At 37.0% G+C, this 21,804-nt stretch overlaps 1 protein-coding gene across 1 annotated transcript in view; it reads left to right on the top strand.

The window, feature by feature from the left end:
• The window catches only part of Nkain2 (sodium/potassium transporting ATPase interacting 2), a 162,967-nt gene extending 144,737 nt beyond the window's left edge, over positions 1-18,230 (top strand). Inside the window, exon 3 of the mRNA XM_026381349.2 lies at positions 18,145-18,230. Within this exon, the coding sequence (XP_026237134.2) occupies positions 18,145-18,230 (86 nt within the window). The remainder of the gene's footprint in view (positions 1-18,144) is intronic.
• Positions 18,231-21,804: the final 3,574 nt, after the last annotated feature.

The raw sequence follows: 21,804 nt of genomic DNA, 5'->3' as shown, positions 1-21,804 counted from the left end.
GAGCTAGCCTCCCCTTGCTGATGTATCAAATGCCAATGGATCAGGGCTTCAGAGCTGTATTGCTGTCTCAGTGCCTGCATGCCCACTGCCCACTGAGAATACTTACTTACAGGAGCCCCCAGCTAACACCTCCTGCTATGGGGTGCTCTGCCTTCAGATGAGTAGAGACCCCTGCTCTGGCAGGGGTGCTGTAACCAGTGAACCTTATTTGAGCAGGGCAACCCTGCAACACACTTTTATAAATTTGTTCATGACAAGACAGCAATCGATCTTGGGAGGAAAAGCTTACTCCAGGACACCAGGCAGCCATGCTCTGCTGTGTTTGTGGCAGAGCTCTTCACTGCACCAATCTGTCACTAGGCGTGATGAGTTTTCCTTGCAGCTCCCAGTCTTTTCTATTCCCCTCTACTTATTCTCTTTTACAGTATTTGAAAAAAATAAATTTTCAGAGATTCCTGGTCTGGTATGTTTTTTAATCATATATGTAATTCTTCTGTCTCACTTCATTCCCAGCTCTTCTGTGCACCAGTGGGATCTCCACTTCAGTGACAGAATTGAGAATTTGTCTTTATGCTTTGTTAGCATTGTTAACAATTAAAAGAAATCCATACAGCCATGGAAAATGTCCCTAATTCATGAAAGGAAAAAAATTCATTGTCATATTATTTCTCGACTTTGGTTATGTTTCCTTAGCAAATTTTTTTCTTAATAGTTAAACTCAACATTGGTCCTCTTGCAAATGAATTCAGTTTTCTAAGTACAGTCTGTCTTCCATATCCATGGTTGCAACCAACCAGAGATCAGAAATATTTGGCAAAAATTTTCCATCTATGCTTCATTCCCCAAATAACACAGAATAAAAAGCATTTATGTAGTATTTACATTTTATTAGATATTATAAGTAATCTAGAGATGACAAAGTATACGGGAGGTGATTGTAGGTTATATACAAATACTGTCACATTTTATCTAAGGGACTTGAGCATTCATGGGTTTTGGCATCCACAGGAGGGTCCTGGAGCCAATGTTCCAGAGCTACTGAGAGGGGACTGTAATCACTATCTTTTCTAAAAAGATTCAACATATTTGCAAATGTTACTAACTTTTGAAATCATCTAGGAAAAGACATGAAATTTCATTTAAAAATATATACTCGGGGAATAATTTTCAAAGCAATATTTTTTAAAAAAATGAATTCCGGATGTTTAGACTTAGAATTAGACAGGTACATGTAACCACACACCAAGCACAAATAAATGAAAACCTGTCCGGGGTTATCTGAAATCAAGTGGCCTAGGGATCAAAGTCAAAGGCAATTTATAGAATCTCTCATTTGGGAAAAGAAAAAAAAAAACACAGAAAATTATTCACTTCTCTTGGGATAAGAATTTTATGTTACTTTTGTCTATTTTTCTTGTGAAACCTGCTGGCCAACACATCTACTTATTGAACTATGTTCTGTATATTTTGATCATTTCTCCAGTTTCAGAATCACTAAATTTGAATGCTGTTCTTTGAACAGTCACTCACCACTGCCTATGGAAAGGGTGAACAGGAGATCAAGGAGATCTGTACCTCCCTGTAAAAATAATCTTTCTTCCTGGTTACAGAGTAATGTAGGTTTAATGCAGAAAGTACGGAAAATAAAGATGAAACAAGGGGGAGAAAAGAAAATGAAGATGATCCAGTTGAGTCCTGATTCTCAGTTAACACATTAGCGTATGTCTCCTGGTTTTGATTAGCTGCCTTCCTTGTTGCCTCCCTATTTATCACCTGTCATACCTCCTATCAGGTTATTAGGACTATTGCATTCTGTTTGGTAACCTGAGCTTGCTTTCTGATTATTTATAAATCACTCTTCATTCTCATGGCCCTGTCAACAGGTGGATTGTAAGAATAATGTGTTCATTTCACTTATTGAGTCTCATACTAGTCTTATACTCAAACAACCAAATGAAAGAGTAACATGTATTGTTTTATGTTATTGTTTTATATCTCTTTAAAACAACTATTTTAGGAATTTCAAGGTGACTGAGTGAAACAGTTTCATCTATATCCACTAGTTTCCCATCAAACTCAAACTTGCCGTTTCTTTCCTCATCTCTGAACAAGATCACATATTGGTCCAGACTTTGAATGCCACTAACCTCTAGCTACTCTCTGTAGAAACCTAGTGGGATCACAATGCAAGGAGATGTCACCTTTTCCACTCCCCTATCACAAGGATTGAAGTTCTGCATTTAATTTTATATCCTTTGATTCTGCATAACATTTCTTTTGAACTACGAATTCTTCAGGGTTTAAAATGATAGAAAACTATGGCCTTCTACTCTTGTTTCAAAGCCTTAATTTTATAGACCCATAAAGATTAAGTCACTTTCCCAAAGTCACTGAGCTTATTTGTGAACTTCTGACATCCCATAGTACATCTGACTCCTCAGAATAAATAAGTATTAGAGGTGCCATTAGGATCCACACCTGTCATTCTCTGCTGTATCTTCAGTAACGGGCACATCTCAACCTGGAGGAAGACACAGTAAGATTCTGGGCCACATGTGAATTAATCAGTTGGCTCTCCACAAACATTTCTTGGACTGTATGGAAACTGACAAGAAAATGTGACTTCTCCTTAGATCTCAGCTTATTCTAAACTAAATGAACAACCTATTAGAGCAAAGCACCTTTTTTTTTTTCATTTTCTGAATAAATGGAAGAAAAGAGGGAGAAATATGTGCTGTAGATGGCTACATATGCATATGCCTGCTGCCAATCACATGCAAGTTCCTATCAGTGATAATGGTGTTCTCTAAAGCGAAACATCATTTTTATATTGTCTCCAAAATTAGCTAGCACTGGTCTCTTTTTCAGCCTTCTATCAAATTGCTCCCTCTTGTGGTCCCTTAAAACACATGAGTTCTATGTCTAAATTTGTCCATTTGATTTGAGGATGGTTCTTCAACAATCATTTCTTTTTTCTCTTTTCTCATAATATCTCCTCCATGATACCATATTGCTTTCACTCACACAAACACACACATAAACATACGCATGCATACCATGTTCATCTTTAAATAAATCTAATCTTTCCAAGTCAAAAATATTTATTCTCTGTTGATTTAGAATAATCAGGGCTTGGCTTCTAAAGCACTGGTACCGAGGTGACACTATTCAGATAAGCAAAGGGGGACTCTTAACTGTGCTGTATAAAAGAGGTATTTTATGCAGAAAATACCTGTCAGGGTGAACTGAAATTATCCTATCGATGCGAAATATTCACCATGTTTTGATCAGCCTCAATAGAAAAGAAAGCCAGAGTCTGTGATGGAAAGAGAAGCGGTGCCATTTACAGGAATGATTGATAGAAAAATCTTTCATTTTGATCATTTCACTTCTTCCAATTGTGCAGACACCACCCACCCGTGGTGGCTGTTCTGTGCTTGTCACCTCACCAACTCCCTCTACACTCACAGAGATAACGACACAAGGAAGAAAGTAGCCAAGTTACAGAAAAAAAGGATTTTTTTTTAGCACCATAATGTTGATAAACATGCTCACAAAATAAAGTCACTGAGATATCCTCTTCAAAGAAAAAAGAAATGCAAACAAGACAAAGGTAGCCCAGGAAACAGAATGCTCTCTAAAAGCCCTCCAGATAAGAAACAGACTGAGAAGATGACCTCAGTCTTTTGATGAATGATGTTGGTGGGTGGCCACTTCATTACACCAGGTGTGTTTAGTTTGGGATTTGGCATCTAAGAGAAAAGAAAGCTGGGCTTGGCTATCTCCTTCTTAATATCTGGAGGACAGAGAAACACAATCTCCAAATACTGCCCTCAGGTAGGCAGAATGAAAATACCTTAGCCTTACATGCAGACGCTGAAAGGGAGATTTGTCAACAGCAAGCCAGCACAAACCCTCAATCCTGTGTGACATTTAAGTGAGGTCACTCCAGCAGAGGATACACAGAAAGGCCTCTGCGATGATTGGTTGGCATCGTGTGGCAGGGAATGAAAGAGAAACAAACTTAAAACTCACAGGAGGTGTGATTTGTTTAAATAATAGAAAGTAATTAGGCTGAAGACAAAAATCAGTGATGGCATTTTATAATTACGATTAATTTAAAGGTTAATTTCCTTTGGTGCGAAAATCTTATTTAAAACATTTACCAGGAAAGGAAATTAGGATGTTACTATCAAGAGGCATACAGCACTTCTGGGAATCCATGCCTATTATCACATGAAAATTAGGTTAGGTCCAGAGTAGGAATCTCAGTTCATTTTTATGTATAATAGGTGGTAGCCAGACCTCAGAGCCAGCAGGGTTGGCTAGGGCCAGGCAGTGTAAAATTTGCATTTGTTTGTTTGTTTGTTTATAGGATTAATTGCAAATGTTCCCAACAAAGGAGCCTAGTTTATACATGAACAATCCTGACACAAGAAGAAAATTGGATATGGATTGCTGCCTTTGTAACTAATGAAGTTGATGTCAAAGGAATCCCCAAGAGTGGGGCTGCAAAGGGAAGCACCCAGGCCCACATTCATACTCCATCATCACTGAGTTAAATTGGATGGGGGACAGTACTTCTGAGGGCTCCAACCCTGTCAAATCCTACTCTCCCTTCTCAGTCTGACATTTTTTTTTCAATTACTCTTTTCCCACTGGGAATTGTCATGCCTCAGGTTCCAAATGTCATATGCACTCATTCATGTGTATCCATGCAGGATTGTTTTCAGGACACCCCTGGCCCCAGGGCTACCAAAGTCTATGGATGTTCAAGTCCCTTACATAAAATGGCATAGCATTTGCCTATAACCTACACAATCCTCTAGTATATTTTAAATAATCTTTAGAATACTTATAATACCTAATAAAATGTAAATGCTATGTAAATAGTTGCTGTATTATATTACTTAGCAAATAATGACAAAAAAAAAAAACAAATCTTGGGGGCTGGAGTTGGGGCTCAGTGCTAGAGCACTCACCTAGCATGCATGAGGCACTGGGTTCGATCCTCAGCACCACATAAAAACAAAATAATGTGTCCACCTAAAACTAAAGATACATAAATAAATATTTTGAAAAATCTCTACATGTTCAGTATAAACACAACTTTTTCTCCCCAAGTTTTCAGTCCATGATTGGTAATATCCATGAATGTAGAACTCTTGGATCTGGAGGACTGACTGTATACATATCTTCTATTCAGCAGCTCAACTCCCAGAAAATTTGCATAGTAAAATCAATGCATGATAGTAACAGCCAGATGGAAATAACTCCTTTGCACGATTTTTCCCCATTCACTATGTTTTTACAGATATGCTCATTTTAAACAGTTTATTGCTACCATTGATATGTAAACCAATCCTAGAAATATAGAATTTGCAGAATCATAGATCTATGAACACTCTTAGCAATCTCTTACTTTTTTTGTTGATGATCAGGAAACTTGAGTTGTCTTGCAGAAAGTCAAACAACGATTAGAGGCAGAAGTGGCCTGAATTATTATAAGCCTCCCAATTATTAGTATATTTTCCTATGTACTTTGCTTGAATATCCAGATAGATTCTTCCAACAAATATTTATTGAGCAGCTACTCTGTGGCAGTCATCAGGGATGAAGCAGAGAACCAAATAGATACACTCTTTGCCTTAATAATGACTGTGGTGTAGCACACAATTCCAATAGAAAGAGGAATGAAAAAAAAAAAAAAAAACACAGAAATGCAGACAAAGAAAGTAGGGTACCATAAGAATGCACCACAAGAGAATCTCATGTAGTTTAGAAGAAAAGGACATTCCTTCCTGAGGAAGTGACACTTCAGATAAAACTGAAGGACAAGCCAGAAAGATATATAGGTTTTTAATAAACTATGCACATCTTTTTAAGAGAAAACTACGTTTTTACTGTTTGTGCCCATGTTGACTAGATGTACACCATATTTCACACAAGTACAATTTTAAATGTTTTTAATGAGCTCAAAATAACAAATCTAGTTTCAATCTGCTCATGTATCAATAAAATGCTAAGAGTAATCACAGGACATTCTCATTCCTGAAACTGCTACTCTTGTTCTACTAAGATGATTATGATTAATTTAGGCTCAGGCGTTTTGTGATTTTTTTACTCTGGAGTAAAATGATAAAAAGATAATGTCAGCAAAAATTACAAGGTGAGGAATATTTCTCCAATGAGTGATTATAGCCTGAATGTTTATTTTTTTATTTCCCTAAATATACATATGTTAATGCGTCCATGATCTTAACTAAAACTGCTACATTTAAATGGTCTGTGCGTTCTAAATATATCCTGGATGTCAGCTGAGAAGACATGCCAAGTCCTGTCTAACTAGCTCACCTATAACTGTAATAACTGCTGTTCCCTCCAATTTTGTCTGAAAGGCATGTCATATATAATTGGAAGCAATTCTACCAGCGTAGAGCAATACAGAGAATCCAATCCATCCCAGTGGTGTGACACAAAGTGAGCCCAGACATATTGAAGGTGAAGTTGACTTAGTTACTTCATCCTGTTCTGCATGCTTCTCCACATTTATGGAAAGTATCAAAGATATCTGGATATGCAATCTTCCAACTCTTGCTTTACAATTTCTTCAGCTTCTCAGCTCTACCCCACCTCATACCACTCACTTCATCCACCCGCTTCATTTTCTTCATCATGGAAGGATATACTGGGATCACCTTCAGTATGGTGGTAGAAGGTTTGTCTAAGACCACCTGTTCTTGAAATTCTCCAACCAGCTGTAGACTCCTATCTTTTCCTTTCATTCTTCTGCCTCCTTCCTGAAAGAGGTGTCTTCACCGCTATTTGGGAGCTTCCTTGCACTAGAACCCTGGGCTTTCTCATGCTTCCCATCTTCCTACCCTTCATCTGTCCCCAGGGTTGGCAAAAGTGGTGGTACTCCCAAAACCCTACCTCCATGCTTGGCTTTTCAACATCCGTGCCTGAGGAGGCTCAGATTCCATGTCTCCACTTCTCATCCTGGGTAGTTTCCCAATGCTGGAAAGTCACTATGCCCCACTGCCTATGTGTACTTGCTTCACCCAGCTGGACGCTGGTCCTGCTTAACAGTGCTTTCTACTCTTCGGCCCACAGTGTGCCACACTCTCCATGGGACTTGTTCCTAACCTTTCCAGCCTCCTTAAACCAAATACTCAAATCTGAGAAAGTCAGTGCTATCAAACAAAAACTCCTTCAATTTCCCCTCCAGAACTCAATACTTCTCTACACTGATGATTATTCTTTTGCCTCTTTAAAACTATGCCCAAATCTGAGAAGAACAGGTAAGATTTTCCCCTGCAAAGTAATTCATCCACTGAACTTGACCTTCTGCCTGCCTAATCCAGGATGCAGGTCTTTCCGTGTCCTTATTCTCAACTACTCCTTTGGACAGCTTCTTTTGCTGATATATTTGTTAGGCTTCAAGGACCTAAACACCAGATTGGTCCTGCCTCTCTCAGTCCTTTCTGATAATGTGCAAGGTGATTTCCAAAAATATTTGATATATGGAAACTCAGTTCTATGTATTTGGGTTTTAGTATAAAATATCTTTCTGTTTTTTTGTTTGTTTTTGTTTTTACATTAGGCCACATGGGGTATTTTATTGCTTTTCAGACTATATAGTTAACCAACTAACTAGTGTCTAAAGGGTCTCCATAGACCTGCTCAGTTCTCCTCAGCTTCTGTTGATGGCTTCCTCTCTTACGTTCCTAGTAGTACAGAGTTCTTTCATTTAATTTTTTCTTCTCCATCTAGTCTCCTGGACTACATAATTCTAATCACATTAGTAAATAGCCTAAATATACATTTTAAAGCATAATTCCAACCAACCCTCTTGTATAAATCCTTTTTCCAAAAAAGATGGGACCCTGAATCTAAACATAATGGTTTTTTTTAATATTTTTTAGTTGTTACTAGACCTTTATTTTATTTATACATGGTGCTGAGAATTGAACTCAGTGCCTCACCCATGCCAGGCAAGTGCGCTACCACTGAGCCACAGCTTCAGCCCCCATAATATGTTTTTATTATTTCTTTTTATATACATATGACAATAGAGTGTAATTTGATTTATTATACATATATGGAGCATAACTTATTCTAATTAGGATTCCATTCTTCCAGTTGTACATGATGGGGAATTTCCCTGGTTGTGTATTCATATATGAGCATTGAACATAGTTATGTCTGATTCACTCTACTGTCTTTCCTATTCCCATCCCTCCTCCCTTCCCTTCATTCCCCTTTGTCTAATTCAATGAACTTCTATTCTTCCCTCCCAACTCCTTATTGTGTGTTAGCATCCATATATCAGAGAGAACATTCGGCCTTTGGCTTTTGGGGATTGGCTTATTTCACTTATCATGATAGTCTTCAGATCCATCCATTTACCAGCAAATGCCATAATTTTATTTTTCTTTATAGATGAGTGATATTTCTTTGTGCATATATACCACATTTTCTCTATTCATTTAGTGGCTCCATAGCTTAGCTATTGTGAGTTGAGCTGCTACAAATACTGATGGCTGTATCACTGTAATATGCTGATTTTAAGTCCTTTAGGTTTAAACCAAAGAGTGGGATAGCTGAGTCAAATGGTGCTTCCATTCCAAGTTTTCTGAGGAATCTCCATACTGCTTTCCATAATGGTTTCACCAATTTGCAGTCCCACCAATAATGTATGAGTGAAGTTTTTCCCCACGTTCTCGCCAACATTTATTGTTACATATATTCTTGATAACTGACTCCAATTTTTTGCTACCTCATAGCTTCCCTGTGATATATCCAATGATAGCATTCTATTATTAGAAGACAATCTAATATCAAGAATCTGTCCTCAGCAAAAAAACTCTCATGTATTTCTTACAATCCCTAGGTATTGCTTTTCCTGAGAATTGGCAGAGACAAGAACAACCTGACAAAATCTTTTTTTTTTTCTGGTGGAAATTATATTTCCTTTTTTACTAGGTCTTTGGAACTAAAAGCTTAAAGTGTCTGACAAGACGGTTAGGAAGTGAAGCTTCTGCTGGATTTAGCTAATCAGACTCATTTCATTCAACGTGTACTTTATCTGCTAGAAACCCTTAGTAGCCTCACACTTTAGTGATCTTTCAGACAACTACAAGATTAAGTGCTCCTACAAAGGACTGTGTTTTCCTAATGGTGGGGGTAGGGAGAACTCACTCTCCAGTGGGAGATTTTAGTCCAGACTGAAAACCCCAAGCTCACACAGTCAGCTTGAACTGCTGCCACCACGTCTGTGTGGGAAGAAGGCTATTCTTTTCCATTTGGCCTATGGTTAGTTGTATTTTAAATTCCTTTTGTGCAAGTTGAGTAAGTACCATTAAAATTCATACCTGCAGAGGTAATGGATAGACACTCTATTTTCATAGGCCCACACAAATTCTTTAACGTCCTTCAATGAGTTCTTCTAAATATTTAGGCTTAGTTTTCTGTGAACTGCCTTTTAAATTTTTCCCTCGTGGTTTTTTTCAGCCCTTTCTCTAAAAGAGTGTTGACTAGTGGCTTTGTCATTAATAACCAAGGGACAATTTTATATTACAATACCTCGCTGCCAACATGTATTTAAAAAGGCAGCTTTAGGTTTGCTGAATTCTGTGTTCATGATTTAAAGGTTTAAATAAAACAGAGATTCACCACAGGGAATATATTTTATTAAAGAATATTTATTCATGAAACATTTTTCTCTTATTCTATTATTTCTAAATTCTACTATTACTAACATGATTAATTTGTAGCAATTTAACTGATATGGCATTTTACTAATTTAAAATAATTGGATTTCCCTGTGCCTCCGTAGGTCAGTAGATAAGAACATACCCAGATTACAGATAGGAAAACTAAGGCTAAGAGAAAACCCTGTAGCCACACTTGCACAGAAAATGATAACATTCCTGAGTTGTCTTTTGTAGATGATTTGATATGTCTGATACCTTGATTGTGGTGATGGTTTCATAGGTATGCAAATACCAAACTCCTCAAACTGTATATATAAAGTATGTGTGGATTTTGTATACCAACTACACCTCAAAAAAAGCTATTTTTTAAAAATCCTGAGTTGTCTTTGAAGGGTTAAAAATAAACTCCTCCAATGAGGCAATGATTGAACAAATGCAAGCTCTATTATTTTGTCACTCTCTGCCTAGTTGTGAGTCTCTGCTTAGGATGCCACAAACTATCCAGAAAGAGAATCGTGTATTTCCTACCAATGATTAACATTTGTGATGCTGTATGGCATTCATTAATGAATGACCCTCTCAACCTAGCCATGTTAATGCTAAAGTACATCCTAGCCTCTTTTCTTCCACCGTCCTTGACCAGAAAAGTTGCAGAGGTGGCTTCTTACCATTGATATCCAAAAAGATTCTTTTGTTTATCTCAAAGCACCTAACTGACAACTAACACTCCAAATCTTCTATGAAATATTTTCGCTTTTCTTACATCATTCAAGACCTTGTGGAAGAAAGGATAAAAACACTCAATCCAATTTCATCTGGAAATTTTGCTAGCATCTTCCATGCACTGATCAAGTGCCTTATTTTCCTTTGCAGCATAAAGGGTCTATGGAGTTCATTCAGTAAATATGAATTGAGTGTCATCCATGAGCCAAATATTGTTCTGAGTTCCCAGGCTATTGTCATAAACAATAAACAACAAAGAACAGTAAATCACGTGCAGCTTACATCATAGTGGCAGAGGCAATCGACAAACAAATAGATTTATAATATGTCAGGTAGAGATAGGTTGCAATGAAGCAAATAAAGCTGAGTGAGAAAACAGAAATTCATCTCTAAAATCTCAGCAAGTCCCCAATTCACCTTGCACCAATTACATTTATTTTTTCCCTTTTCCTGGACTTTGCCAATTGGGTGCCACTTATAACTTAAAAACTGCATTTCCAAAAGGAAGCCAGACTCCAGCTTCTTCCTGACATTCTTTTTTGTTCTGTTGAAAGAGGCAACATTACCCTAACCAAAAAACCTTCTGAGAATCAACCTTGATTCTTTCCTTCCCCTCCCCTTCTTCATGTTCAAACACTATATGTTTCATGTGTTCTACCTCGTTGTCTATTTATTTTGCATTCATTGATATCTTTCCTTTCTCATCCTCCTAATTCTAACTCAGGACTTCAGCAACTCCCCTTTCACATTTTCTATTGAGCATTGAAGTGTAACACAGACAATATGACACATTGAAATAAAGAAACATCCCTTATTACTTTGCAAAAACCTCACTGAGCTTGATATCAAATCAGAGACTCTGCACCTGATAGAAGAAAAAGTTGGCTCCGATCTACATATTGTGGGGTCGGGCTCCAAATTCCTTAATAGGACTCCCATAGCCCAAGAGTTAATAACAAGAATGAACAAATGGGACTTACTTAAACTAAAAAGTTTTTTCTCAGCAAGAGAAACAATAAAAGAGGTAAATAGAGAGCCTACATCCTGGGAACAAATTTTTACTCCTCACACTTCAGATAGAGCCCTAATATCCAGAATATACAAAGAACTCAAAAAATTAAACAATAAGATAACAAACAACCCTATCAACAAATGGGCCAAGGACCTGAACAGACACTTCTCAGAGGAGGACATACAATCAATCAACAAGTACATGAAAAAATGCTCACCATCTCTAGCAGTCAGAGAAATGCAAATCAAAACCACCCTAAGATACCATCTCACTCCAGTAAGATTGGCAGCCATTATGAAGTCAAGCAACAATAAGTGCTGGCGAGGATGTGGGGAAAAGGGTACACTTGTACATTGCTGGTGGGACTGCAAATTGGTGAGGCCAATATGGAAAGCAGTATGGAGATTCCTAGGAAAGCTGGGAATGGAACCACCATTTGACCCAGCTATCACCCTTCTTGGTCTATTCCCTGAGGACCTTAAAAGAGCATACTATAGGGATACTGCCACATCAATGATCATAGCAGCACAATTCACAATAGCTAGACTTTGGAATCAACCTAGATGCCCTTCAATAGATGAATGGATTAAAAAACTGTGGCATTTATACACCATGGAGTATTACGAAGCACTAAAAAACGACAAAATCATGGATTTTGCAGGGAAATGGATGGCATTAGAGCAGATTATGCTTAGTGAAGCTAGCCAATCCTTAAAAAACAAATGCCAAATGTCTTCTTTGATATAAAGAGAGCAACTAAGATCAGAACAGGGAAGAAGAGCATGAAGAAAAGATTAACATTAAACAGAGACGAGTGGGGGGAGAGAAAGGGAGAGAGAAGGGAAACTGTATGGAAATGGAAGGAGACCCTCATTGTCACACAAAATTACATATAAGAGTTTGTGAGGGGAAAGGGGAAAAAAACAAGGGAGAGAATTAAACAACAGCAGATGGGGTAGAGAGGGAAGATGAGAGGGAAGGGGAGGAGGGATAGTAGGGGATAGGAAAGGTAGCAGAATACAACAGTTACTAATATGGCATTATGTAAAAATGTGGATGTGTAACCGATGTGATTCTGCAACTTGTATTTGGGGTATAAAATGGGAGTTCATAACCCACTTGAATCAAATGTATGGAAGATGATATGTCATGAGCTTTGTAATGTTTTGAACAACCAATTAAAAAAAACCCTCACTGTAATAAGAGTGATGCAAGATGGTGCTGATAATAAACAATTTTCAGAAGGAAGGACTACTTGAGTGCTTATGTGGTGGCTTGCATCATTTGTTAGACAAAAGCCAATGAACTAAGCCTTTAGTTGCACCTGCCTCATCGCCTTTCGAGACATATTGCAGAACTCACAACACGTCATTGGTAACTGTCACTGGTGGATACACCCCAGTGGCAACTGGGCCAGTCACTGTTCACATCACAATATTTCTAGATTATTAGATTGGAGATAAGGAGGAGACAAAAAGAGCAAAAATTTCCAGGAACACAAATAATGATGCTGGAGAATAAATAATAAAAGACGACTCTATAATCTGTAGAGAACACAAAAGAAATACTCAAAACTTTTGGCAAATAATGTGGAAAGAAAATAAAATTCTAACATTTTAGATTTAATCCAACGCGTGACTTGAAACCTTTGATCACCTTTGAAAACGTTCCAGGAATTTACTAGAATGGCAAGAGTGAAAGCAGAATATACTTGGAAGGAAAGAAAATACCTGATTTCTAGTCCTGTCCTCTGCTGTTTACTACCTCCAGCAATAAACCTGTATTCATTTGTAAAATGAAGATAATTATTCCTACCCACCTGACAGTAATATTGTAAAGATAAATGATATCTCTTGAAAGAGCTTTAGGCACTATTAAACACTTCACGATTATTGGGAATGTATTTTATTTTTATTTTCAGAAATTAAAGAGATCTTTATTGATAAAAGATACTCTTTTTCAAAATAATGCAGAGGTGGGCTATGACCCCACATGTAACTCTTATCATAATTACCTGGAGAAGGATCTATCAGCTGTTTCATAATCCCTATTGCTCGGAAAAATTTTACAGTAAGCAGTAGCTCCTATAAAGCCTGAAGAAACATTTAAAAGAAATTGAGAACAGATCAAAGTGGTATTAAAGATATCTTTAAAACGTAAGCCAACCCCAGTATTTCAATTTTTTGAGAGTAATAAGGCCATTCATCCACCTCTGCTCACCACCCATGTGGCATCCTAAAGCATTCCATAAGGCACTGAAAGACTCTTTGTAAAAGGGTTCAGAGACCAGGTTTACCTAGCTGATTCACTTTGGTCTTAATGGTGGTCAACTGGTTACAGCTGATTTCTATTCCTCCCTAAAGTCACTTAGAAAGACATCCAAACAATTACTGAGAACCAAATGCACATGGAAATTGGTCATGCACAATTTCCTAGGCTATGAGCTCTGGCATGTATTTCATGTAAACTATAGAAAATATGCCCTGTGCCACTGGCTTAAATTTGAATGTCCCCTCCTGAGTTAAATAGTGAAAATCACCCTGGTTATATTCAGAGCCTCTTCTTTTTCTCATCTTCATCGTGGATCTCTGACTGTTGGAACATTTTCCATGATCCAGTCCAACTGAACACTCAGAAGAATCTGGAAAATTGGGCTCCTTCCTTTGGAGTTTGTGTTCTCCTCCCCAAGTGGGTAGCTATGAGCCAGTTCTACCCACATTCCCAACATACACATCATGGCAAATAAAGAGCAAGCCCCAGAGGATTCAAACTACATTAAAGTTTAGGCACTATTAGTGTTCAGGATATTCATGTTCAGGACACACCCTAAGTCCTTCCTGGCCTCCCCCTGTGTCTTAGGGAGGTCTGCACTGTGTCTTACTCAACTTTAGTCCCCACTTTTGGTCCTACTTCCATCTTTTGAACTTGAAGATTTATCTTATTTCCTCAGGTACTCCATTCCTAGGTGTACTCCAAAATCTTTGGTTCATAATCACCGTCTGGCTTATCTGCAGTCTCTGGAAACAAGCTAATGAAATATCTCAAAACAACAACAATAACAATAACACAATAAATCTGGATCTCAATTTCATTGAGACCTTATTGCTTATTTCTTTCCTCCATCTACTGTGGCCCACTCTATTTTCTAGCACCAAAGTCATGAAGCTTTAACCCTGTGAATAATTCTCAGGGAACTTGTTCATAATTAACTCCGTTGTTGGCAAGAGCTCACCCTAAAAATGGGAATTCAGGCACTAAAGCACTAGTCTTAAAAAAAAAATTCTCAAAGTACAAACTATCAATAGTGTTGCCATTTAATTATTGTACAGCTCTTCTGATATTGTGTATATAAGCTAAAATACAAATGCGAACAATGTAGAAAACAATAGAAATTCACTTTTAAAATTTTTCTTCTATAAAATTAAATACATGGTAAAGTTCCAAAGCTGTCACCAATTTAGAATTTGTAACCTGCCTAAGATAACACAACCATCAGGTAGACCAAATAGTACTTAAACTCATGTCCTCCTAATATCAGGATCTCTCCACTTCTGATAAGGAAAAAGAGGCTATCTACCTCACAAAAAGTGTTTTTCATCACTTCCTCGCCAACACTTATTGTTGCTTGTATTCTTAATAGCTTCCACTCTGACTGGAGTGGTAGGACTGCAAATTGGTGCAGATAATCTGGAAAGCAGTATGGAGATTCCTTGGAAAACTGGGAATGGAACCTCCATTTGACCCAGCTATCCCACTCCTCGGTTTATACCCAAAGGACTTAAAAACAGCATACTACAGGGACACAGCCACATCAATATTTATAGCAGCATAATTCACCATAGCTAAATTATGGAACCAACCCAGATGCCCTTCAGTAGATGAATGGATAGGGAAACTTTGGTATATATACACAATGGAACATTACTCAGCACTAAAGGAGAGTAAAATCATGCATTTGCAGGTAAATGGATGAATTTGGAGAATATAATGCTAAGTGAAGCAAGCCAATCCCAGAAAAACAAAGGCCAAATGTTTTCTTTGATATGCAGACGCATAATGGCAATGGGGGGGGGGTCATGGGATGAATGGAGGAACTTCAGATAGAACAAAGGGAAGAGGGAAAGGAGGGGACAAGGGGGTAGGAATGATGGTGGAATGAGTTAGATATCATTGCCTTAAGTACATGTATAAGACAATAATGGTGTGAAAATACTTTGTATACAATCAGTGTCTTGAAAAATTGGGCTCTATATGTGTAATATGAAATTAATTACATTCTGCCATTGTGTATAACAAATCAGAATAAATTTTTTTAAAAAGTATTTCTCATGATTAAAAGAAACCAACTACATGTCACTAAAAGACATGAAGTAGCCAGGTACAGTGGCTCATGTCTGTAATCCCAACAACTCAGGAGGCTGAGGCAAGAGAATTCCAAGTTTGAGGTCAGTCTCAGCAACTTAGTGAGGCCCTCAGCAACTTTGAGAGACTCTGTCTCAAAAGTTAAAAAAAAAAAAAAAAAAAGGCTAGGGATATGGCTCAGTGGTAAAAAAAAAAACCACCTCTGGGTTCAATCACCAGTACCAAAAAATATAGAAATAAATAAAAAACTTAGAGGAAACTTAAATGTATATTACCACGTGAGATATATATATATATGATTTCAACTCTATGACACTTGTGATAGATAAAATTGTGGAGACAGTGAAAAATAGTGATTACCAAAGGATGATGGGGAGGGAGACATGGTTAGATAGAACACAGAGTATTTTTTTTTCTTTTTTTTTCTTTTTAAAGAGAGAGAGAGAGAGAGAGAGAGAGAGAGAGAGAGAGAGAGAGAGAGAGTTTTTAATTTTTTTAGTTCTCAGCAGACACAACATTTTTGTTTGTATGTGGTGCTGAGGATCAAACCCGGGGCCGCACGCATGCCAGGCAAGTGCGATACTGCTTGAGCCACATCCCCAGCCCCAACACAGAGTATTTTTAAGGCAGGAAGTCTATTTTGATAGTATAATAGTGGATACATGCCACACACTTGCCAAAACCAACAGAATTTGCAACACCAAGAGTGAAGACCAATGTCAACGATGGGCTTGGGGTGATAATCATGTGTCAACATAGATTCATCACTTGTAACTCCATCTCTGATAGAGATGTTGATAGTGACAGAGGCCATGCATATATAAGGCAGGGCCTTGAGGAATCTCTGTATTTTTGCTAAATTTTGCAAAAGCACAAATTAAATTAACCTAAAATGCTCTAAAAAATATGATCTTTTTTTTTTTAATGGGAAAAGGCTTCCTCAAAGCACAGATATCATAGACTTTATGTTACATTGCCCCTTGCTTTAGTTTCCATATGGAGCACCTTAGGATATTGACAAGAGAACACAAACTAGACAAAGTAAGCCAATAGGATACAATACTAGAAAAAGTCGAGGTGTCTTAGTGCATCCTAATTCAACCTCTATTTCCCTGTGCCTTTCTTTCCTGTAATCTAGCTCATCAGCCTCCTGTTGTTTTGTATCCAGAAATAAAAATGAAAAAATTATAAACTTTTTCATGTCACTATTACTATGTACTGTCTCCATTACCATTTCTGTCAAAACTTTGAGGTATAAGACAATCATTTACTATGCTCATAGATTCTGTATGTTAATAACTCAGGCCCAGAGGAATGGATTATGTCTCTTCGCTGATGTCAGGAACCTGAGCTGGGAAGACTTCAAAACAGAACTGACTCAACATTTGGGGTCTGGAATCACTTAGAGGCATTTTCTCTCATATGTCCGGATGTTGATGCAGGCTATGGGTGGGAACCTCACTAGCCTGTGGGCTTCAGCACCTATCAATGGTTCTCCATTGCTCTGTCCATGTGGGCTAGTTTGCCTTTCCTCATGCAATGGTGGCTGTGGTGCCCAAAAGAGCGAGAGGAGTGTATGACACCTTTATGATCTGCCACAGGAAGCCACATAGTATCATTTCTACTATTTTCAAATGACCACAAAGGTGTGCCCATGTTCAAGAGGAAAGGACCACAAGCTCCAACCACTGGATGGGACCGGTTTAAAGATCAGGCTGTGAAAACATGTGGGATAGGAGATACTGCTGCAGCCATTTTGTAAAACATCATGTCCCACAGTAACTCTGGTTATATCACATTGTATCTTAAATATCTGGGTCTGTATGGCCTTTGAATACTTCACTCTCATTGTTTCAGATTGTAAAACACATGATGGCAGGGAAATCCATGTTGAGTTAACTTCCATGGACTCCACCACAGCACCTTGCGCTCAACAATCAGAGTACATATTATTGCTCGTGTGCAACGAATGATAGATACATGCCCTTGGGCAATCATTATTTTTATGACATAACATTTATAACATAATACATAAAATCTCCATATTAGCCAAAAAGGCATATGGCATTTTAAAATTGGTAGAAAAAAAAAAAGTTCATAATTTCTTCTCCCAAGTGAATACAGTCTTGTAAGACAGTAATTGCATTTCACCATTGGAGGAGTGGAAATGACTACCTTGAAGAATTTTTTTTTTTTTTTTTTTACTTTTTGTCCACAATTATTTTTAGTTTAACAGATTATTAAAAGTCTTATGTTGTAATCTGTGTGAACCTTAACCAGGAGTGGGTTCTTCTGTGAAATTAACTAATGAAGGAAATTGTTCCTTTTCAGTTGATTTCATAGGTGGCTTTGACTCTTATGGCTACCAAGGGCCCCAGAAGACGTCTCACTTACAGCTTCAGCCTATGTACATGTAAGTACCTTGCTTTGGAGGTATTTTTCTGGGATACCAAAAACTGGTCAAGAAAATGTATCATGGCACAAAACAGATGGCATGAAGCTCTTCTTCAGTTATATATTTTCACTATTAATATTGTTTTGAATGGAATAATTCTGATATTTTATTTATAATTTTTTTTTAAATTTACCTTAACAGAAATGCCATCTCTGCCATTAGTCCTACATAAATATCACCTACAAGACTCAAAATCCTGTATATTATATTCCAAGAATTGAATAACCACAAAGCTATATATTCTGAAAATGATATAACATTGTACACTATTGTATAAAAACTATATATAAACCATATTTTCTGCTTTTCCCAGGTTAGTCCCAGTTTACGTTGGTTGTCCTGGTATAACTATCAGCTTTCCATATTACTCTCAAAAGAGTTCTCATTTAAATGCTTAATTATAATTCACCATGGTTATACATAGTATTCAAAAGGAAATTTTAAAAACAGAGCAATGCTCCTTCTCTATCATTTTTCTAATGTGAAAGTGCAAATGAAACTAGGACAATAACACTGAAACTTATCAAACCCTGAACTCTAGCACTCAAGAGAGCAGACATATAATCAGAGCCTGATTTTTATATCTGTGTTTAGGCAAATTCCCTTGGATAACAACTGATAACAAATTCTATATATCAGCATCAAGTGATATGCTGAATTGCAAGCGAAGATCAAAATAGAAAGTAAGATTCCAATTCATTTTAAAATGTGAACTTCTCTCTTTGAAGATATGTGTTTGTTGTCCTTGTCCTCCACCATTAAATCATTTACCTTTTAATATCTTTAGTGTATAGGATAATCAATGGATTTGGGGGGTATTTCTCCTCCAAAGAGATTAATCTGTAGACAATCCTTTTAAGCTTCTCTTTAAAAAGAGAATGATCCATGCATTGTGCCTGCCTTTTTTATTTGTGTCCTGGTAGCTCTCTGCAAGCATTTGCTATCATCACTTATAGAAGAGACTTTATTGATTCAGAAGTTAGAGGATACTATATGTCATTCAAAGCATTGCGTCTCTAAGCCTTTCTTTACATGCCCACCACCACTGCCCTAACTCCAGCTTCTTCCTTATTTCAGAACCTCCATCCCATCCTCCGCATGGCTGCCAAATTAATCTTCCCAAAGTACTATTCTGAGAATTTCACCTCTCTGCCCAAAGGCCATCAGTTACTCCCTGTTACCTACTGAACAGAATCCAAACTTCTTGCCATAGCCTGCAAGTCTAACCTGACCTGGCCTCAATATTTCATTTAAATATCTTCTCTTCAAGTGCTAATAATGGCTGAGTCCCAACCACCTGCAGATGATGCTGGGAGTTGGTAGGGTAAATGTAATGGTGAATGAAAACTGGCCTAGCCTCCTTATGCTTTGAATCCAGTGAATTCATAAATAGACTGGTATCTTCCTTCAAGTCATTTTTTTCCCAACCAAATTCAACTCTTGCCTTCTCCAAAAAAAAGGACACAGTTATTTCCAATTGTCCTGCTGTTCTTTTGACACCAGATATTATATTTTTCCCAAATTTTGCTCTTTGAAACCTCGCTGTCTTTAAATTTTATTTTAAAATATACTTCCTATATAAAATATTTCTTAACATTATTTTCCTCTAATACTCTCTTTTTTATTTTTTTGCAATATACTCTTTATACTGTATCTACCCAAACCTCTCAGAAAAATCTGATAGCTACAACAAAAAATAAAATTAGGCCAGGTGAGGTTGTGTATACCTGTGATCCCAGAAACTTGAAAGGCTGAAACAAGAGTATTGTAAATTCAAGGCCAGCCTTGAAATCTTAGAGAGACCCTGTCTCAAAATAAAAAATAAAATGGACTAGGGATGTTGCCCCATGGTAAAGTACCCCTCCATGAAATTCCAAGAACAAAAATACAAAATTATACATCTTTTGAATTTTTTGCCATTCTTCTCAATATTTTAGAGTAAACATCTGTAAGGTGTGCTATTTTAAAAGGGCAAAGCAATCAGGAGTAGTATACTGCCTGAGATTAAATTCATTATAACCTTGATCGTATAACTTTGTTTGAAAAACTTTAATCTCACCAAGCCTAAGTTTCCTCACCTGAAAAATAGAAATGACAACACATGTACTTCATTTAATTGTTCGGAAATTATATGAAAAAATCCAGGTAAAACATAGAAGACATAGGATATGTCTCATAGTAAGTGCTTAATAAACAGTATTTATTAACAGTGAAAATAATTCTTATGTCAACCAACATCATCATGAAAAGCCTTGTCAAGTCAGATATCTCATTTCCCAAAGGATATCCTCTGTATATGACATATGACATATAATATTAGCTCATGTAACAAATAACAATATATTTGAACTTAAAAGAGTAGATCAAATATCTACAAGGCATGCATTGCTTGATATTGACTATATTATATAACATTGCATTGTGTTGGTCAATATAAATGATCAGTAAAGATCACCAAGCCATAATAAATTAGATGTAACCACTCATCTAACTTTAAGCTATCTATAATAATAACATGAGAAGGCTAATTATACATAATGCTAATTATACATAATCAGCATATTGTTTCAAACCAGGCATTTATAATTCTAATGTTGATATTTAAACAGGGACTTTATAAAAATGAATATCTTTGTCAATGATTAAATTCCTTGAAGACAAAACTTCTCATGATTTTGTTAAATAAAATAGTTTAAAAGCCAAGTGGAAGTAATAAAAATACTGCCCATGAATAGTAAAATTATATGAGACCCTTCAAATTTTGTTGCTTAGGAACTAATTTACATGTTTAATGGAATTCAAATCTAAGAAGTCAGGAATACTTAAGGTACATAAAATATTAAAGTCAAAATCCTACTATCACCTCTTCCACAAAGCAACCCATAGGAAACCTTGGATCCTAGAATACAAAGATTTTATTTTACAGATGAGGAAACTGAATCAAGAGAAAGGAAAACAACCGTCACACAACTTGTTGGTGGTACAGCCAGGATTATCAACCTCTTTTCCTATCCCCTTAATTCAGTTCTCAACAAATTTTAAGGTGGGCTGTGAGTTCGACTTCATGTTACATTCCCTGATTTTATTTTCTTGTTGGTGTAGCTTACACTGACTTAATGGCCCTATTTCCATAAAAGTCTGCACCTTCCCCTTTCTGTACATTCCCTCTATTCCCTTTTGATTTTACACTATGCTATGTTGAATGAAGGGCCTTTTAAACTTTGTAACCCTCAAAACCATTCATCTGAGAGCAACTGCCTATTCAAATCCTGTGAAAAATCAAAACTGATTCACCTACAAACCTTGTTCCCTGCTGAGAGGCAGAGACCTGAGCATCTCCTCTGTCTTTGTCATTTGGAGTGTGCCTTCTCCTGTCAACTTGCCATAAATATGTCTTGTAAAGTAAGAGTAATTTAACATCATGGGCCAGTTCGTGCACCCTAACAATATTATAGAGCAACTGGAAATAAAAGCTGTCCTTTTGAAAGAAAGCAAATGCTAAAAAGTAATGTGAAGTTTTAGCTGTGGGATTTTCA

This window comes from Urocitellus parryii, chromosome 8 (assembly GCF_045843805.1).
Source record: "Urocitellus parryii isolate mUroPar1 chromosome 8, mUroPar1.hap1, whole genome shotgun sequence".
NCBI classification, from domain to species: Eukaryota; Metazoa; Chordata; class Mammalia; order Rodentia; family Sciuridae; genus Urocitellus; species Urocitellus parryii.
This window is presented reverse-complemented; position numbering and strand designations above follow the sequence as displayed.